This window comes from Rhincodon typus, unplaced genomic scaffold (genome assembly GCF_021869965.1).
Source record: "Rhincodon typus isolate 14 unplaced genomic scaffold, sRhiTyp1.1 hic_rhity00002615, whole genome shotgun sequence".
NCBI lineage: Eukaryota > Metazoa > Chordata > Chondrichthyes > Orectolobiformes > Rhincodontidae > Rhincodon > Rhincodon typus.
Genome location: NW_025968253.1, coordinates 8,177 through 23,168, shown reverse-complemented (window position 1 = coordinate 23,168; position 14,992 = coordinate 8,177). Strand labels below are relative to the sequence as shown.

At 40.0% G+C, this 14,992-nt stretch overlaps 1 protein-coding gene across 1 annotated transcript; it reads left to right on the top strand.

The window, feature by feature from the left end:
* Positions 1-1,084: 1,084 nt before the first annotated feature.
* On the top strand, positions 1,085-13,569 carry LOC109919471 (aminoacyl tRNA synthetase complex interacting multifunctional protein 1a). Its single transcript, XM_048593290.1, has 3 exons — positions 1,085-2,460; positions 7,531-7,699; positions 13,332-13,569. Exons 1-3 carry the CDS (start codon positions 2,221-2,223, stop codon positions 13,496-13,498), a joined length of 576 nt encoding a protein of 191 aa, XP_048449247.1. The 5' UTR covers positions 1,085-2,220; the 3' UTR covers positions 13,499-13,569.
* Positions 13,570-14,992: the final 1,423 nt, after the last annotated feature.

Sequence of the window (14,992 nt, the reverse complement as noted above, 5' to 3'; positions counted from 1 at the left end):
GAGTGTATCAGATCTGTGTTGGACAGGGAGTCCTCATGTAATGTAAAATCAGGGCAACTAGGGAAGGGTAATAAATGCTGGCCCAATCCATCGATGCCCATGTCCCACAAGTGAATTAAAACAAAAACTTTTCAAAGACAAGAGAAATTTGGTAAATAATGGCCTTGAATTCAATTGGGTATATATTCCACAGAAATTGGTAATATTGCCAAGAATTATGAAGATTTTTTGGGGGCAGGGATGTGGTGGTGGGAAGAGTGAGAAACACCTGTATACATGTCTCAATCACCCTGTCTGGAACTGCTGGCTAACAGTCAGAAAACAGACATTTTCTGAAGAATTTCCCTTGCCGTATGAAGTTAATCAACTTCCAGTTGCTGACATTGTGAAAAGGAAGATAGACCTATAAATCACAGCTGAACTTGGAACAATGTTGGATGACAATGGTTTTTATAATTTCATAGAGGAGATTAATTACTTTTAATTTTAATGTATTCCCCTGAGTCCTGCCCTGTTCTCAGAATGCATTGCAAAGTCCAACTTGCTGTATTGTGACTTTTCGAAATCTACAGTATAAGTATAATGCACGCTGAGTTTCTCTACAATGCTGATTGGTAATCTTAACCTGAATCATTAGCTGTTTCTCTCCACAGACGATGCCTAACCTGCTGCACATTACCATCAATTTTTTTTATTTCAGATTTTTAGCACCCATAGTGCTTGTTTTTATGTTGGGCGTATTTTTTTTTCATTGGCTTTGTATTTGTGTTTATAATGAACCTGAAACTCTTATGTGTTCCTATTGGAAGTTGAACTATATTGGCAATATAACTGGTCATATCTTTTCAACAATTCATTTTCTTTATTTTGAAAAAAACTTTTCTTTTTGCAGATGACTGTATAAAACTTTTCAAATCATCTGTCAATTCTTAAATTCCTATTAAGACAAAAGAACCATAGTGATTTTTGCTTGCTTCTCATGATTGTTATGCCTGAATTCAAATCAAAATTTAGGTGGTTTCAATCTGCTTCCTCATAGCTGGTCAGCTGTGGTGTGTGTTTTTTGAAAAGCATTCAATTTCAAAATGGTCACTGTAAAGCTCTTGTGGCTTAATACTTTTTTAATTTAATGTGGTGAAATGTTTGGCTTGGCTTCCCACACTGTGGGTTGTAACCCCCTGTGGTGTTGCCAGCCGAAAGTTTTTGGGTGCAAATGCTCTTGAAGCAGCACTGGATGCTATGGAGCTTTTTTCTTCCTGATGGGGTGCTTGGCCTAACTACCTGATTTGTCTTGGAGAACTCTGTAGAAAAGTAATTGCTTTTAGATTTAAAAACTGTGTGGAATAAACAAAATTTGTCATCCCACTCCCGACAAGCCCTACATTGACACACCTTTCAGTTTCCTCCCAGTGGCCCACCAGTGCTGTCACAGGTCTCTACCCAACCTGGTCTCGTCTCCCGTCTCCCATCCCCTTCACCCTTTTCCTGATCTCTCAAGTCTCGTCTGTTACCTGTACCCACTCTCGAAGGACTGGGATCATGGCAAATTTTCAGCTCCAAAATGGGGTTTGTGTGAATAAATTTGGAAAGCACTAGTTTATTAGTTTATTTTCTTAAATTTCAAAATAAAAACAACATTCATAGCTTTGTGATCGATCGTGTTACCATCCTTAGCAAAGGTTGTAATTTTTTTCATTTAAAACACGCTCAAATTATTAAAAATTTTGTTTGATGTGTTCCCCATTCCTACAATGTGACATTTGCAAACTGGAAAGTTAGCAACTGTTCCGATAGAATGATGAATACTTTAATAATGTGAATAATTATTTGCAAATTGACCTATTGTGTGCGTGTCAATTTGTAGGAAAAATTGTTCCTATATTCTGCTAAATAATTAGCGAGTACTTCAGACAAGATGTTGGGGTTGGTGGGTAGAGGAGAGTGAAGAATGAGTTCATACAATGTGTAGAGTGGGAAGAGTTGACACATTAAGGAACTTGATGAATTATTCATTTCAGCTGAAAAGTTGTGATCAATCCTCAGGCAATTACGGATCACGATCCCTACACTTGCAGATACATTTCGCTGCACAATATAGTTGTCATCTTTTACTGATTTGTTACAGAAGATGCTTCAGTTATGAAACAGTAGTCAGTAAGGTGCACATAGCTGTTTTGATTGCATGTGGATGGCTTTTTTCTTTTAAAAGAAACATTACAGATGTTTGAAATGTTAACATTGATCTTTCTTGAATTCAAAGGGGAGAAGAAACAGACAACTGGAGGTGGCGATGATTCCAAACCAATTGACATTTCTCGTTTAGACCTACGTATTGGACGTATCATCACTGCCAAAAAGCACCCTGATGCTGACTCCCTCTATGTGGAAGAGGTTGATATTGGAGAAGAAAACCCAAGAACTGTTGTCAGTGGACTGGTGAACCACATGCCAATAGAGGAGGTAAATCTGATTCAAAACACTCCATTACTAGAAATAAATTGTATGAAGGTTATCTTGCATTCATTCCTGTAGCTCAACTTTTTCTACATTAGTGCGGCAGTGACCATTGTGGTTAAGCTGGGTATAAAGTTCTGTAAAAGTCTAATATTTAATAAATCATGCCCATGCTTTGTTATTTTGCCAGGCAGCAGGTGGGCTTAGGTAGTTGAACAAATGCAATTAAATGGATGTGAACTTGAATTTTCAGCTTCAAGTTTGGACATGTGTAAAGTTGGGCGTGGGTGGGTTTTGCACAATAAAATATTTTAATCCCCACTGTTGCTTTCCTCCTTCATTTCTGTGGGTCAATTAAAGTGCCTTCCTAGTCTTTCAACATTACAGTCTCACTTCAGTTCATTCCTTTTCTTATTGGCACGGTGCAACATTTTAAATGAAATGCACACAGTTTTATACGTCACTTCACAAACCATCGTTAGCCAAGTTTAATACAACTTGCCTGTCTATGAATACAAACTTGTACGCATTTGGTTATTTGAGAAAATGAACCAATCTTGGATTCTACTCACCTGTTTAATGCAGGAGGTACTCGATCTGGAGTCAGTAACTATGGTCATTCTCTTTAAAATTTTGGGTCAGACTGTATCTTGAGAAAGGAAGGAATTTTCCAGTAATTGTTTTATCCTGCTCAACTAAGTCCTCAAATTATTCTCTGAATTATAAAGCAGACTTTTATGTGCAGAACAAAATCTAGTGCACAACAGGAAACTGAAATTGACTAATCATCAGTTATGCAAATTTGTGCTTTAATCTTTCTTCTGTAAGACCTTTTGACTCTGCTGGCACTACTCTTGTTATATTTTATTGTGCTTGAAATTGCTAGTGTGTGCAGTGCAATGTATGTTGCAGATAGATCTTCAACATGGAGAAATTGTTTTCCAGTACTTACCAGTTTGTTCCACTTTATTTTACATGTTTAACATTGTCTGCAGATGTGCTGTTGTAAGAAATGAAATCCAAAACATGTGCTCAGCAAATTTGTGCTGGATATGTTTGTCTTTGAAAAATATGTAATTCTGATAATAGCGCACTCTGAAATCTTCTCTTTATTGTATCATGATAATTGACCATTTTAATTTAGTTAATTAAAACGGGGAATTATGTTTTCAGGATCTATTTTGTGTGCAGTAGGTTTCTTGGATTTCTTCATTTTGTCAAAAAAGACTCAGTAGCCTGAAAACAGTTCAGAGGCTTCTAAACTACAAACTGTCAATCATTTCTGATTAGTGGCGCAATAATGAGGTATATCCTCTATCCTAACATTGAGCTAGTGCTTACATATTTTCCATCCATAAGTCTCCTAAAAGTGAGATAACAAGGTGTAGAGCTGGATGAACACAGCAGGCCAAGCAGCATCAGAGGAGCAGGAAGGCTGACGTTTTGGGCCTAGACCCTTCTTCAGAAATGGGGGAGGGGAAGGGGGTTCTGAAATAAATAGGGAGAGAGGGGGAGGCAGATAGAAGATGGATAGAGGAGAAGATGGGTGGACAGGAGACAGACAGGTCAAAGAGGCGGGGATGGAGCCAGTAAAGGTGAGTGTAGGTAGGGAGGAGATAGGTCAGTTCAGGGAGGATGGACAGGTCAAGGGGGCGGGATGAGGTTAGTAGGTAGGAGATGGTGGTGGGGCTTGAAGTGGGAGGAGGGGATAGGTGGGAGGAAGGAAAGGTTAGGGAGGCTGGGCTGGTTTTGGGATGCGGTAGGGGGAGGGGAGGTTTTGAAGCTTGTGAAGTCCACATTGATACCATTGGGAACGCTGCAGCCCAAGCGGAATATGAGTTGCTGTTCCTGCAACCTTCGGGTGGCATCGTTGTGGCACTGCAGGAGGCCCAGGATGGACATGTCGTCTGAGGAATGGGAGGGGGAGTTGAAATGGTTTGCGACTGGGAGGTGCAGTTGTTTAGTGCGAACCAAGCGTAGGTGTTCTGCAAAGCGGTCCCCAAGCCTCCACTTGGTTTCCCCGATGTAGAGGAGGCCGCAGCGGATGCAGTATACCACATTAGCAGATGTGCAGGTGAACATCTGCTTGATGTGGAAAGTCTTCTTGGGGCCTGGGATGGGGGTGAGGGGGCAGGTGTAGCACTTCCTGCGGTTGCAGGGAAAAGTGCCGGGTGTGGTGGGGCTGGAGGGGATGTGGAGCGGACAAGGCAGTCACGGAGAGAATGGTCCCTCTGGAAAGCGGATAAGGGTGGGGAGGGAAAAATGTCTTTGGTGGTGGGGTCGGATTGCAGATGGCGGAAGTGTCGGAGGATGATGCGTTGGATCCAGAGGCTGGTGGGGTGGTACGTGAGGACGAGGGGGATTCTGTTTTGGTTGTTATTGCGGGGAGGAGGTGTGAGGGATGAGTTGCGGGAGACATGGTCGAGGGCGTTCTCGACCACTGAATGGGGATGTTGCGGTCCTTGAAAAACGAGGACATCTGAGATGTACGGATGTGGAATGCCTCATCCTGGGAGCAGATGCAGCGGAGGCGAAGGAGTTGGGAATAGGGGATGGCATTTTTGCAGGAAGGTGGGTGGGAGGAGGTGTATTCTAGGTAGCTGTGGGAGTCAGTGGGCTTGAAATGGATATCGGTTTCTAGGTGGTTGCCAGAGATGGAGACAGAGAGGTCCAGCAAGGAGAGAGAGGTATTAGAGATGGTCCAGGTGAACTTAAGGTTGGGATGGAAGGTGTTGTCTCCTGAAAGTGCCACCTTTATCACCCAGAAATGAGCTGTTTGTTAGAAACAAATGTATATCAAATTGAGAGAATCTGTCAGTTATTTTTCTTCTGGATATCTCTGCAGAAGTGTTGACAGATCCTTTGTAAAGCTGTTGCATGTTTAACTGTCTATGATATGTATTTGTTGTGGTCAAGCATCAATGGTGATCTTTGCTTCACTGACATGATATAGCCAACAGCCTTGCACTTACCAGCACTGCCTTTTACTAGTGGCAAATGCCACACAATGCACCACAAATCAGCTCATCCATTGAAAAACTCTCACTTTGCTGTGTTCTGCACTAATAATCATCTGTCTGTTATATAGGCAAACCATGCCTAGCTATTTTATCACGCACAAGGAATATATTGAATTATCTTGCTTCAAGCAGCTTTTCTGAACCTGCAAGTGTATCTGTGGAAGGAAATTATTTAGCTTTTGACTCTGCAGCAAGATTGATTATGCTCTTTGCCTCCCCAAGTATGGTTTCTCAATTCAGTTAGACATATTTTCTAATCCGCTTGTTCAGAGATATCATTACACACCACTGGAGAGATGGGACTTGAAACCAGACATCCTAGTTCAGAGATAGAGACGACACTACTGCACCACAAGACCCGTCTCTCAATTTAGTTTGATATGCTGAGTCTCTGTCAGTTTCACTTGACCCAACCAGTACAGGAAAGCCAAGTGATTGTCTAAATTTGGTTCACTGTATCTATGCCTGTGGTTTTGTGTTTTGCAATATTGCAGTAGATTTCCTTTGCGGCTTTTTGATGTGGGTTAAGTTGCTGAATGCCACCAGTATTCATGGCATCTAGTTGCGCTGATCCTGTATTGGCTTAACTCTATTTCTTGATCTCACTCAGGGCCCTAACAACTGCACAAGTTGCCAACAAATTACTTGTTCAATCGTTTCAGCACTCAGCCCTGTTATACAGGGGACATCCGACCTATGAATGCTTGTACTTAGGAATGCAATGTCATACAGGGGTCTATATTTAAAGACCCGAAGCACAAACATTTCCTGTACTTATGAACAGCTGCTTTACATTGTCCTGCATTGTATTCTGACTTGTTTATAAATTGCCTTGTGAACGGACTCCAGAACAGAATAAGTTCACAACCTGGGGACTGCCTGCAATTCTCTAGATTCCTCCTTTCTTGCAACCCAAACTTATCAACTAGGCATACAGATGGGCACGTTACCCCTCTTATCCCCAGAATGTCATATCTAAAGTGAGGGTAGCAGGCCATTCAGCCCATCATATGTTCTGCCAGTAAACGAGATTATGGTAGAGCTATATCTAAATCCATTCATCTGCTTTAATCATTTTATGCCTTTATCTAATGTTATCAATCTCGGAGTTAATATTATTAATTAAGCAAGCATCAGCAACTTGTGATAGAGAGTTCCACACTACCAGCATATTTTGCTTGAATAAATGTTTCTTAACCTTTCTTCTGACTCTTAGCCCTAATTGTAAGGTTAAGTCCACTTGTCCTAATTTTCCTCCTTCCACTAACAGAACTAGTTTCTTTATCTCACCCATTTTTTTTTCCTTTGAAATCAAATCACCCTTATGCTTCCACGTTCAGGCAAATAATAAATCTGTTTTTTGTAATTCGCCCCTCAGAATCTAACCATTGAAGTTCTTGTAACATTGAGGTGAATTCTTGTTACCTCTGGTTACAACAGCTTGTGTTTATGTAGTACCTTTTAACTACAGCCACAAGAGCACCTTCAAACAAACTTTGGCACAGTAACACATGAACAAATAGGACAGTTGGCCAAAAGTTTGGACATAGATGTAGGATTTATGGGAGGAGAGAGGCGAAGCAGGTTTGGAAGTAAATTCTAGTGCTTAGGGCCTCACCAGCTGACAACACTGCTGCTAATGGATTGATTTAAAAATAGGGGATGTATTCTTTCCAAGGCCACCGTATACTCTCTTTAAGATACAGTGCTCAGGATTGTTGACAAATCACCAAATATGGATATCTGGGGCTTTATTTAACTATAACAAAACCTCCTGTATGCACTTTCACTCTAATGGGATGTTTATCTTTACAATTAGTCAAATGTGAATGACGATTGCATTTTAATGATCTTTGTATGTTGGCTCCTTCATTTCTCGCCTCCACACCATTGCTAGCAAATTTTTAATGAAGTACAAGAACAATCTAATTTCTTAGAAATTTAAACTTTTAACAGATTTTTAAAAGTTGTAATCTTGATGGGTTTCTGTTTCTTAAAAAAAATAGTGTGGTTCAAAAACCTTAAACAAGTTTTGTAAGCTTTGTTGATTTTGCAGATGCAGAATCGACTGGCCATCATGCTATGCAACCTTAAACCAGCTAAGATGCGGGGAGTTGTCTCACAGGCTATGGTGATGTGTGCGAGTTCACCAGAGAAAGTTGAAATCTTAGACCCACCAAGTGATGCTGTTCCTGGCGATAGAGTAACCTTTGAGGGCTACCCTGGTAAGTAGATAATCCATATGATCACAATATATAGTCTTAATAGTTAGCAAAAGTGATTTAGGTTGAACAGATCATTTGTGAACCTGTAGTTGGTGGCATTAAAGGGTATTGATTGGCATGCTATTAAAATCTGAATTTTGACTGTTGATGTAAGTATAGTTACATCCTACATACTGCCTTCAGATTCGCAACATATGCGGTTCAGGTGACAGTCAACAAAATGTAGACTTTCCACAAGTCCATTTGGAATGATTGTTCTACAATCTTGGAACTGCAGAAGTAAATATTTGATACTGGTGTGCTTGTAATTGCCTATTGTGATGCTAGATAAGACTGCCGCATCTGTTACAATCTGGTTAGGGATCAGTGAAGTTTTTGTTTAAAGATGGTAAAATTTGGAATTCCAGGTACTCAATCAAAGAGTAAAGCCACAGAGTTCCATACTTCTCAACAAACAACATAAACTTTACTATACAAAGTTAGAACAGAGTAATGTAGCCTGCGTATATATACGGTTTCTGAGTTAGTAACGAACCTATAAGTTAATAATTAATGTCAGAGACACTGAAAACCTCCAAAGTATTTCTGTAGCCATTGTGATTTATCTTAAAGCAGTTTTTGAGGCCAAACTTTAGAATTAATGAGTTTTTGTACACATTGGTAGGATTTTACAACTAAGATAAACAAACTCTAGAAGATAAGGAGAGTTTTCAAAGCTTAAGAGAAGCACTCGTAGTTTAGAGTTTTTTTTGTTTTACTTTGAGTTTTCAGGAGTCCTGTGAAGCCCTTCAGTGCTTCTGGAAAGAGAAGGATATAGGCAAACTAGATTACGTTAAAGTAAAGAGTAAGTAATAGTGCTAGACCAGAAATGTTGGGATAATATCCTGCAGAAATTTCTTAAATTAAATATGTTTAAACTCAGGTGTATAATAGCTCAAGGAAGAGCTATATGCAGTTCCAATCTTTTGAGTTAAAGTTAGAAGTGCCTTAAACCAATTGAGATGTTACAGGCAGGGACTCTGGTAAGAGTAATGTGTAAGTCATGTTTTTGGGTACTGTACAAGATATGCTTTTGGGTACTGTACTTATGGGTGTGTTTTGGGCACTGTACAAAAGCTGTTATTTTTTTATTTTCAGTTTGTAAAGTAGTGGTTTGGAATTAATGGGATTAATGTTTACAATATATTTTAAAATCTTTGAAATTTTTTTTGGTTTATTCTATTTTATCTTTTACTTAATAAAACTTGGTTTTATTGTTCAAGCAAAATCTGCAGCATTGTGCGCTTTTAGGAAGCGATCACAGAACAAAGCAAAGTATCATATCAAGCCGGTCTTCAAAGTTAAAAATCATATGACACTGGGTTAGAGTCCAACATGTTTGAAATGTTTGAAATCACAAGCTTTTGGAGCACTCAGCTGACGAAGGAGCAGCACTCCAAAAGGTGGTGATTCCACAGAAACCTGTTCAACTATAACCTGGTGTCATGTGACTTCTGACATTGGCTGCCCCAGTCCAACACCAGCACCTCCACATCATGGCAGCCAGTTTTCAGTCTGGGATCTGATTTGTCCAGTAATTGCAGCAGCTCTATTATAACAAAAGTAAACAATCAACAATCTGTTTATAGCTTTACTCTAACATACAGAATTAACAAGATAAACATGACTTAACAGGCAAACTGTTTGAACACACCACAAATTACGCATTAAATGGCAGGTACAAATGAGAGAGATCCCACAATTGTTTCAGCAATGCAATCCCAATGAGAGTCATAACAAATCATTTCAAATCTTTATCTCCCTCATGAAGAATTCCAGCCTCTCTCCTTCAGAGCTAATTTGATTCCCAACCAACAGAATGTCTGCTCCACTTGAGTTCCACAGGCATGATCCTCATCCAAAAGGCATGTGATTCCAGACATCTCTCAGATCTATTCCTAGAGCAAGCCACTGTGGTAAACATTGCCAACTGTTCTGACCTACTTTTGAGGCAGAGTCACATTGTTTTGAATGGATATACACCAGCATCTAAACACATGCAGTCCCCAGCTTCTCAGCTATGCTCTGGCCAGCGACTGCTCAACTCCCAGCTACTTAACCTCTCCTGTGACTGCATCCAACCAAGCATTCAACTAAGGCTGCAGTCCCAGTGTATGACCCAATTCCAACTCTCTAGTTGCTCCGAGCAAAACGCCACTGCCTTTGGACAGTCCTTTGTTTGTATGGAGCCAGCTAACAGCAGCACTTCAGACTCATGGAATCACCTTCTCTTGCACTAACACGGAGCTGCAATCTCTCGTACTGACTAACCTGACTGTTGAACCGCTGGTCAGTGACACTTGAACTGTCTGGGGTGATCGATTTTAATTATTCTAAGAGAGTCCTGCCTTTATTACGAGGCAGAATCCTGCAGCGAGGAACTTGTCTCGTAACTCCTCAGAACCACCTGCAAGACATCAGTCAGGAGCATGTTGGAATACTTCTCACTTGCCTGGATAATGTAGTTCTGACAACACTCAAAATTTTTGACACAGTCCAGGACAAGGGCAGTAGACAAAATCAGAAGACACACAGCACCAGGCTTTAGCCCAACAGGTTTATTTGAAATCACAAGCTCTTAGAGTGCTGCTCCTTTTGTCAGGTGGCCTGCTGAAGGAGCAGAGCTCTGAAAGCTTCTGATTTCAAATAAACATGTTGGACTATAACCTGATTGATAATATGTGGAGTTGGAGGAGCACAGCAGGTCAGACAGCATCTGAGGCGCAGAAAAGTTGATGTTTCAGGTCTAGACCCTTCATTAGGACTAGGGAGAGGGAAGGGAGCTCAGAAATAAATAGGGGGGAGGTGGCTGGGGGTATGGTAGGTGGGATGGTGATAGGTGGATTGTAGAGGTTAGTTGGTGAGAAGAAAGATGGACAGGTTGTGTCAGGTAAAGTAGGCGGGGAAAAGAGGGAGGGCTGGACATGGGATGAGGCTGGAGGAGGGGGGGGGGTTGGATTTTGAAGCTGATGAATTCTATTTTGAGGCCATTGGGCTGTAAGCTCCTGAGGTGGAATATAAGTTGTTGTTCCTCCAATTTGCATATGACCTCATTGTGACAGTGGAGGAGGCCCAAGATGGACATGTTGCCAAGGGAGTGGCAGGGGGGAGTTGAAATGGCTGGCAACCAGAAGGTGGTGTTGATCGGAGCATACAGAGCGCAGATGCTCCGTGTATCGATCACGGAGTCTGCGCTTGGTCTCTCCGATATAGAGAGGACCACACCTGGAGCAATGGATGCAATAGGTCTCCTAACTCTCACTACCTTGGCAACATGTCCATCCTGGGGCTCCTCCACTGAAATGTTGACTTTCCTGCTGCTCAAATGCTGTCTGACCTGCTGTGCTCCTCCAGCTCCACATCTTATCGACTCTGACTTCCAACATCTGCATATCTGTCTATCTCCTAAGACCAAACCTGGTGACTTTGACTTTGTCCACTCCAGTTCAACACCGGCACCTCCACATCAAGAACAGAAGATACATGGAAATGCCATCACCTGCATGTTTCTCTCCAAGCCTCTCCCCATCCTGACTTGGAAATGTATTGCTGGGCTTTCAGTGTCACAGGATTAAAATCCTGTAACTCCCCCACTAACAGCAGTCTTGCTGTATCTGTGGCAGCTCATCACCATCTTCTCTAAGACAATTAGTGATGAGCAATAAATGCTGGCCTGGCCGTTGACTTAAATGTCCCATGCATGAATAAAAAACATCAATTGTAATCAGTTAGTAGTTTGTTTCTGCTATAATTTCTACAGCAGCACAAATTGTGCAAAAAAACGCAATTAATCATGTTATGGATTAGAAATATTTTCAAAGGCATCTGGTTTCGCATTTTCTGATGACGTAAAACAGTCTAGATACAAAAATGCAGAGCAAACTACACTGATATGTCCCAATTGCATTAAGTTATGGAACATTGTTACAATTTGAGTTCGTTGTCAACTGAAACTCTAAATTGAATCCTTGTGGAATTCCATTACCAACTACTTTCCACTTTTGGTATTTCCCCACAAAATACATCTCCACTATCTGCTGTTGAGCATGTGAAAGAATGTAATATAATAATTTCTATCCTTCACACATGCACATCTTATGAATTGACCGACCATGCTTAGTAAATAGATATTCATCTAACCACAGGCAGGATGTATACTGGGAGTTGCAGCCTCATAATGTGAATCTCTCAAGCTAATCTTATGTATGGAAGATTGCATGAAATGAAGCTTAAAGAATCTTTCTTATGCCTCTGGAAAATATTAAGTTTGACACCTTATTGATCATTTTTTATAACATGAAAAAATAACAGGGTGGAACTGCTGAGGCATGAGGTCCTATTATGGAGGAAGGACATGTGCCTGAAATTGCAAGTAGAATTTAATCTCATCACTTCATGTGGAGAGGCTCACGATATTAAACATCTATTAAGCAGTTAAATGGCTAGTTAGTTTCCTTTTCCAGGATCTAGTACTCTGGGGTGGGGTGTTGTAGGCAGTGGTAGTGTCGCTACCAATAAGCCAGAATACCTGGTTCCAAGTCCTACCTGCTCCAGAGGTATGTCATAACATGTCTGAACAGCTTGATATTTTTTTAAAAAAAGTCTACGACTCTGAGAGCTGAAATCCTCATCTCTGAGAGGAAAGCAGCTCATCATCGATGTCAGAGATACTGGGGTCACTCTGGTAGCTGTTGTAATGCATTGAAACACTTAACTTTGGCACACTCAAATTTGGAAATTTGAATTGGATTTGTTGTACGTAGCCCCCAGTACTGCCACTGGATCCCTGTTCAAGCAGCAATCAAGTCAATTATCACTTGGGAATCTCTGTGGTTCCAGAGTTGGTTCAATAAAGTTAATTTCATAACCTGTATATTGGGATGCAAAGGCAGAACCTACTTACAGTGATGCATGAGTACTGTAGTATTGGAATCTTTTGCCGGATATAGCTACGGTATTTGAATGGAATTGCCTAACATAGGATCTCTCAAGAAAGGCTTTTGGGGAAATATATTTCACCAATGTCAGTATTTGTATCTGCTTTGGTAAAGGATAATACCAATCAATCTAAGCCACTTTTCTGGAGACCTTTTCAGGATTTTCACCCATCAAGTATCTCCCTATAGAGGAAGGGGCAACCTAATGTGAATCAAAAGATTGGAAAATGACCAAATCAAACTAAACTATTTGACAGGTAGAATAAAATGTGTGACATTGTCCAACAGCACATGGACTGCAGCAGTTCAAGAAGGCAGCTCACCACCACCTTCTCAAGAGTAACTAGGGACAGGCAGTAAATGCTGGCCGGCTAGCAATGCCCACGCCATGCCAGAGAATAAACAGTTTCCTATGATTCTCTGTGTTTTAGAAGTTTATCACCTTCATTTTGAATTATTCAGTTCCTATATGAAGTATCAGAATTCTCCTTTTCAGTGACTGTAGTCTGTTCCTCTAAACCATTTTAAATTTTAGCATTTGTGTTATGGACCTTTAATAACTTTACATATGTGGAGCTGTAATAACTTCATTTCCACAGCAATAATTTAAACTTGCATGTGTATCTCTTAATATATTTTGTGTTCCTCCTCCTCAGGTGACCCTGACAAGGAGCTAAATCCAAAGAAGAAAATATGGGATCAAATTCAGCCTAACCTCAGCACAAATGAAGAGTGTGTTGCTACATACAAAGGGACGCCATTTGAAGTGAAAGGAAAGGGAGTTTGCAAGGCCCAGACAATGGCTAATAGTGGAATCAAATAACTTGTATGTCTGTGCAGTGGCAATGAAGGTGGAATATTGCAAAAATCACAATAAATACTTGAACACATTAAGTGAAATGATGTATTCACCTTTTTGTCTCTGTGTGTGTAATGGGGTTGGACAGGAAAATATGTATTTGCACAATGTGACTTAATTGGCATACCCCAGTCTAATTATAATGGAAGTATTCAGTAATATAATCGTGAAATCTATTTGGAATTAACTTTCTTCAGTGAGAAATGCATGATGTAATAGATTCAGTACACTTTGTCATCTGTCTTTAAAAGTCTGTATGTGCTCCAGTTCTACAGGAAATCATTTTGCTAATTCAGCTGCAGAAAATTATGTTAAGGATCCGTTGGCCATCATTCTGTCACATTACGTGTGAAAGAGCAACTTCCATGTATAATGAGAACTCAACTGCATTGTTGCTGCCAGTACTTTGAAAAATTGGTTTCCCACGTTGTTATTGCAGAATTTAATCAAGATTATTAATATCATGTGGCTGTGTGCAAAGTAAATGTAAACTAAGCTTGCAAAATATTTTAGAATCCAAATGCAGCCAAAATGCTTCAGTATTGCCTTTGTTCCCTTTGCTGTTTTGAGTATCATTTTAAAAAAAATTCTAAATAATTTATGATGTCTGATCATCTAGACCAGTCAACACTAAATTAAGAAAATTAATTAATTACAAATTAAACTAACATTTGGTATTGCCGGCACAGTTTCTAAATCATACAATACCCCTTCCTTTCTTTTTCCCCCTCTTCCAACCTCCCATCCACAGCCGCCACCACCAAATACAAAACATACATTCTGTTCCAACTCATGAGCAGTATTGACCTACTATACACAACTCCTTGGAGCTTGAAAGGAGACATTCTTCATAATTGTAGGTGCCACTAAAATCGCCAGGATAATTGAATTTGCTAACAAGTGAGCAGAATCAAAGCTTTTCCTCTTGCACTTATCAGAACTTGGACATGAAACATAGTCAAAAAGTGAGCATTAATTTATGCTGCATGAGAAGAGTTTCCTAATTTGTTGGGCCAGTGTCATGTTATAATGTGGGAAAGATTGTGTTAAATTTTAGCTGAAAAAACTCAGACTAGGCTGGTACATTCTTTTTTTAAAAACGGGTACTTAACTGTGAAAGTCTGGATAATTAAGATAGAATATGGACCGATTGTTAAATACTCGTAGATAAATTTAACAAATGATATATTGGATATGCAAATCTTTAAATAGAATTGCACTTTCATTTTAAGAAAAATGAACAGAGCTTGTAGGGGCCTAGGTTTTTATAAATATGCAATTGTAAAAGGGTAAAGCTGACCGATGTTAAGTGTTTTAGTCTTTCGTGTGTGGACATATTAAGTTTTGTTTTTAATCCTTGGCTCAGTTGGTAGCTCTTAATGAATCTGAAGGTTGCAAGTTTTAATCCTTCATTGGATTTTTAACAAACTACATTTTAAACACTTCGTTGAAGCATAA

What these genes read in the sequence shown, in the direction of transcription:
- LOC109919471 (XM_048593290.1), top strand. Translation starts at nt 2,221, where the DNA reads ATGTTTGAAATGTTAACATTGATCTTTCTTGAATTCAAAGGGGAGAAG. An exon ending in ACCACATGCCAATAGAGGAG is followed by an intron (nt 2,461 to 7,530) that starts GTAAATCTGATT and finishes TTGATTTTGCAG; the next exon opens with ATGCAGAATCGACTGGCCAT. An exon ending in AACCTTTGAGGGCTACCCTG is followed by an intron (nt 7,700 to 13,331) that starts GTAAGTAGATAA and finishes CCTCCTCCTCAG; the next exon opens with GTGACCCTGACAAGGAGCTA.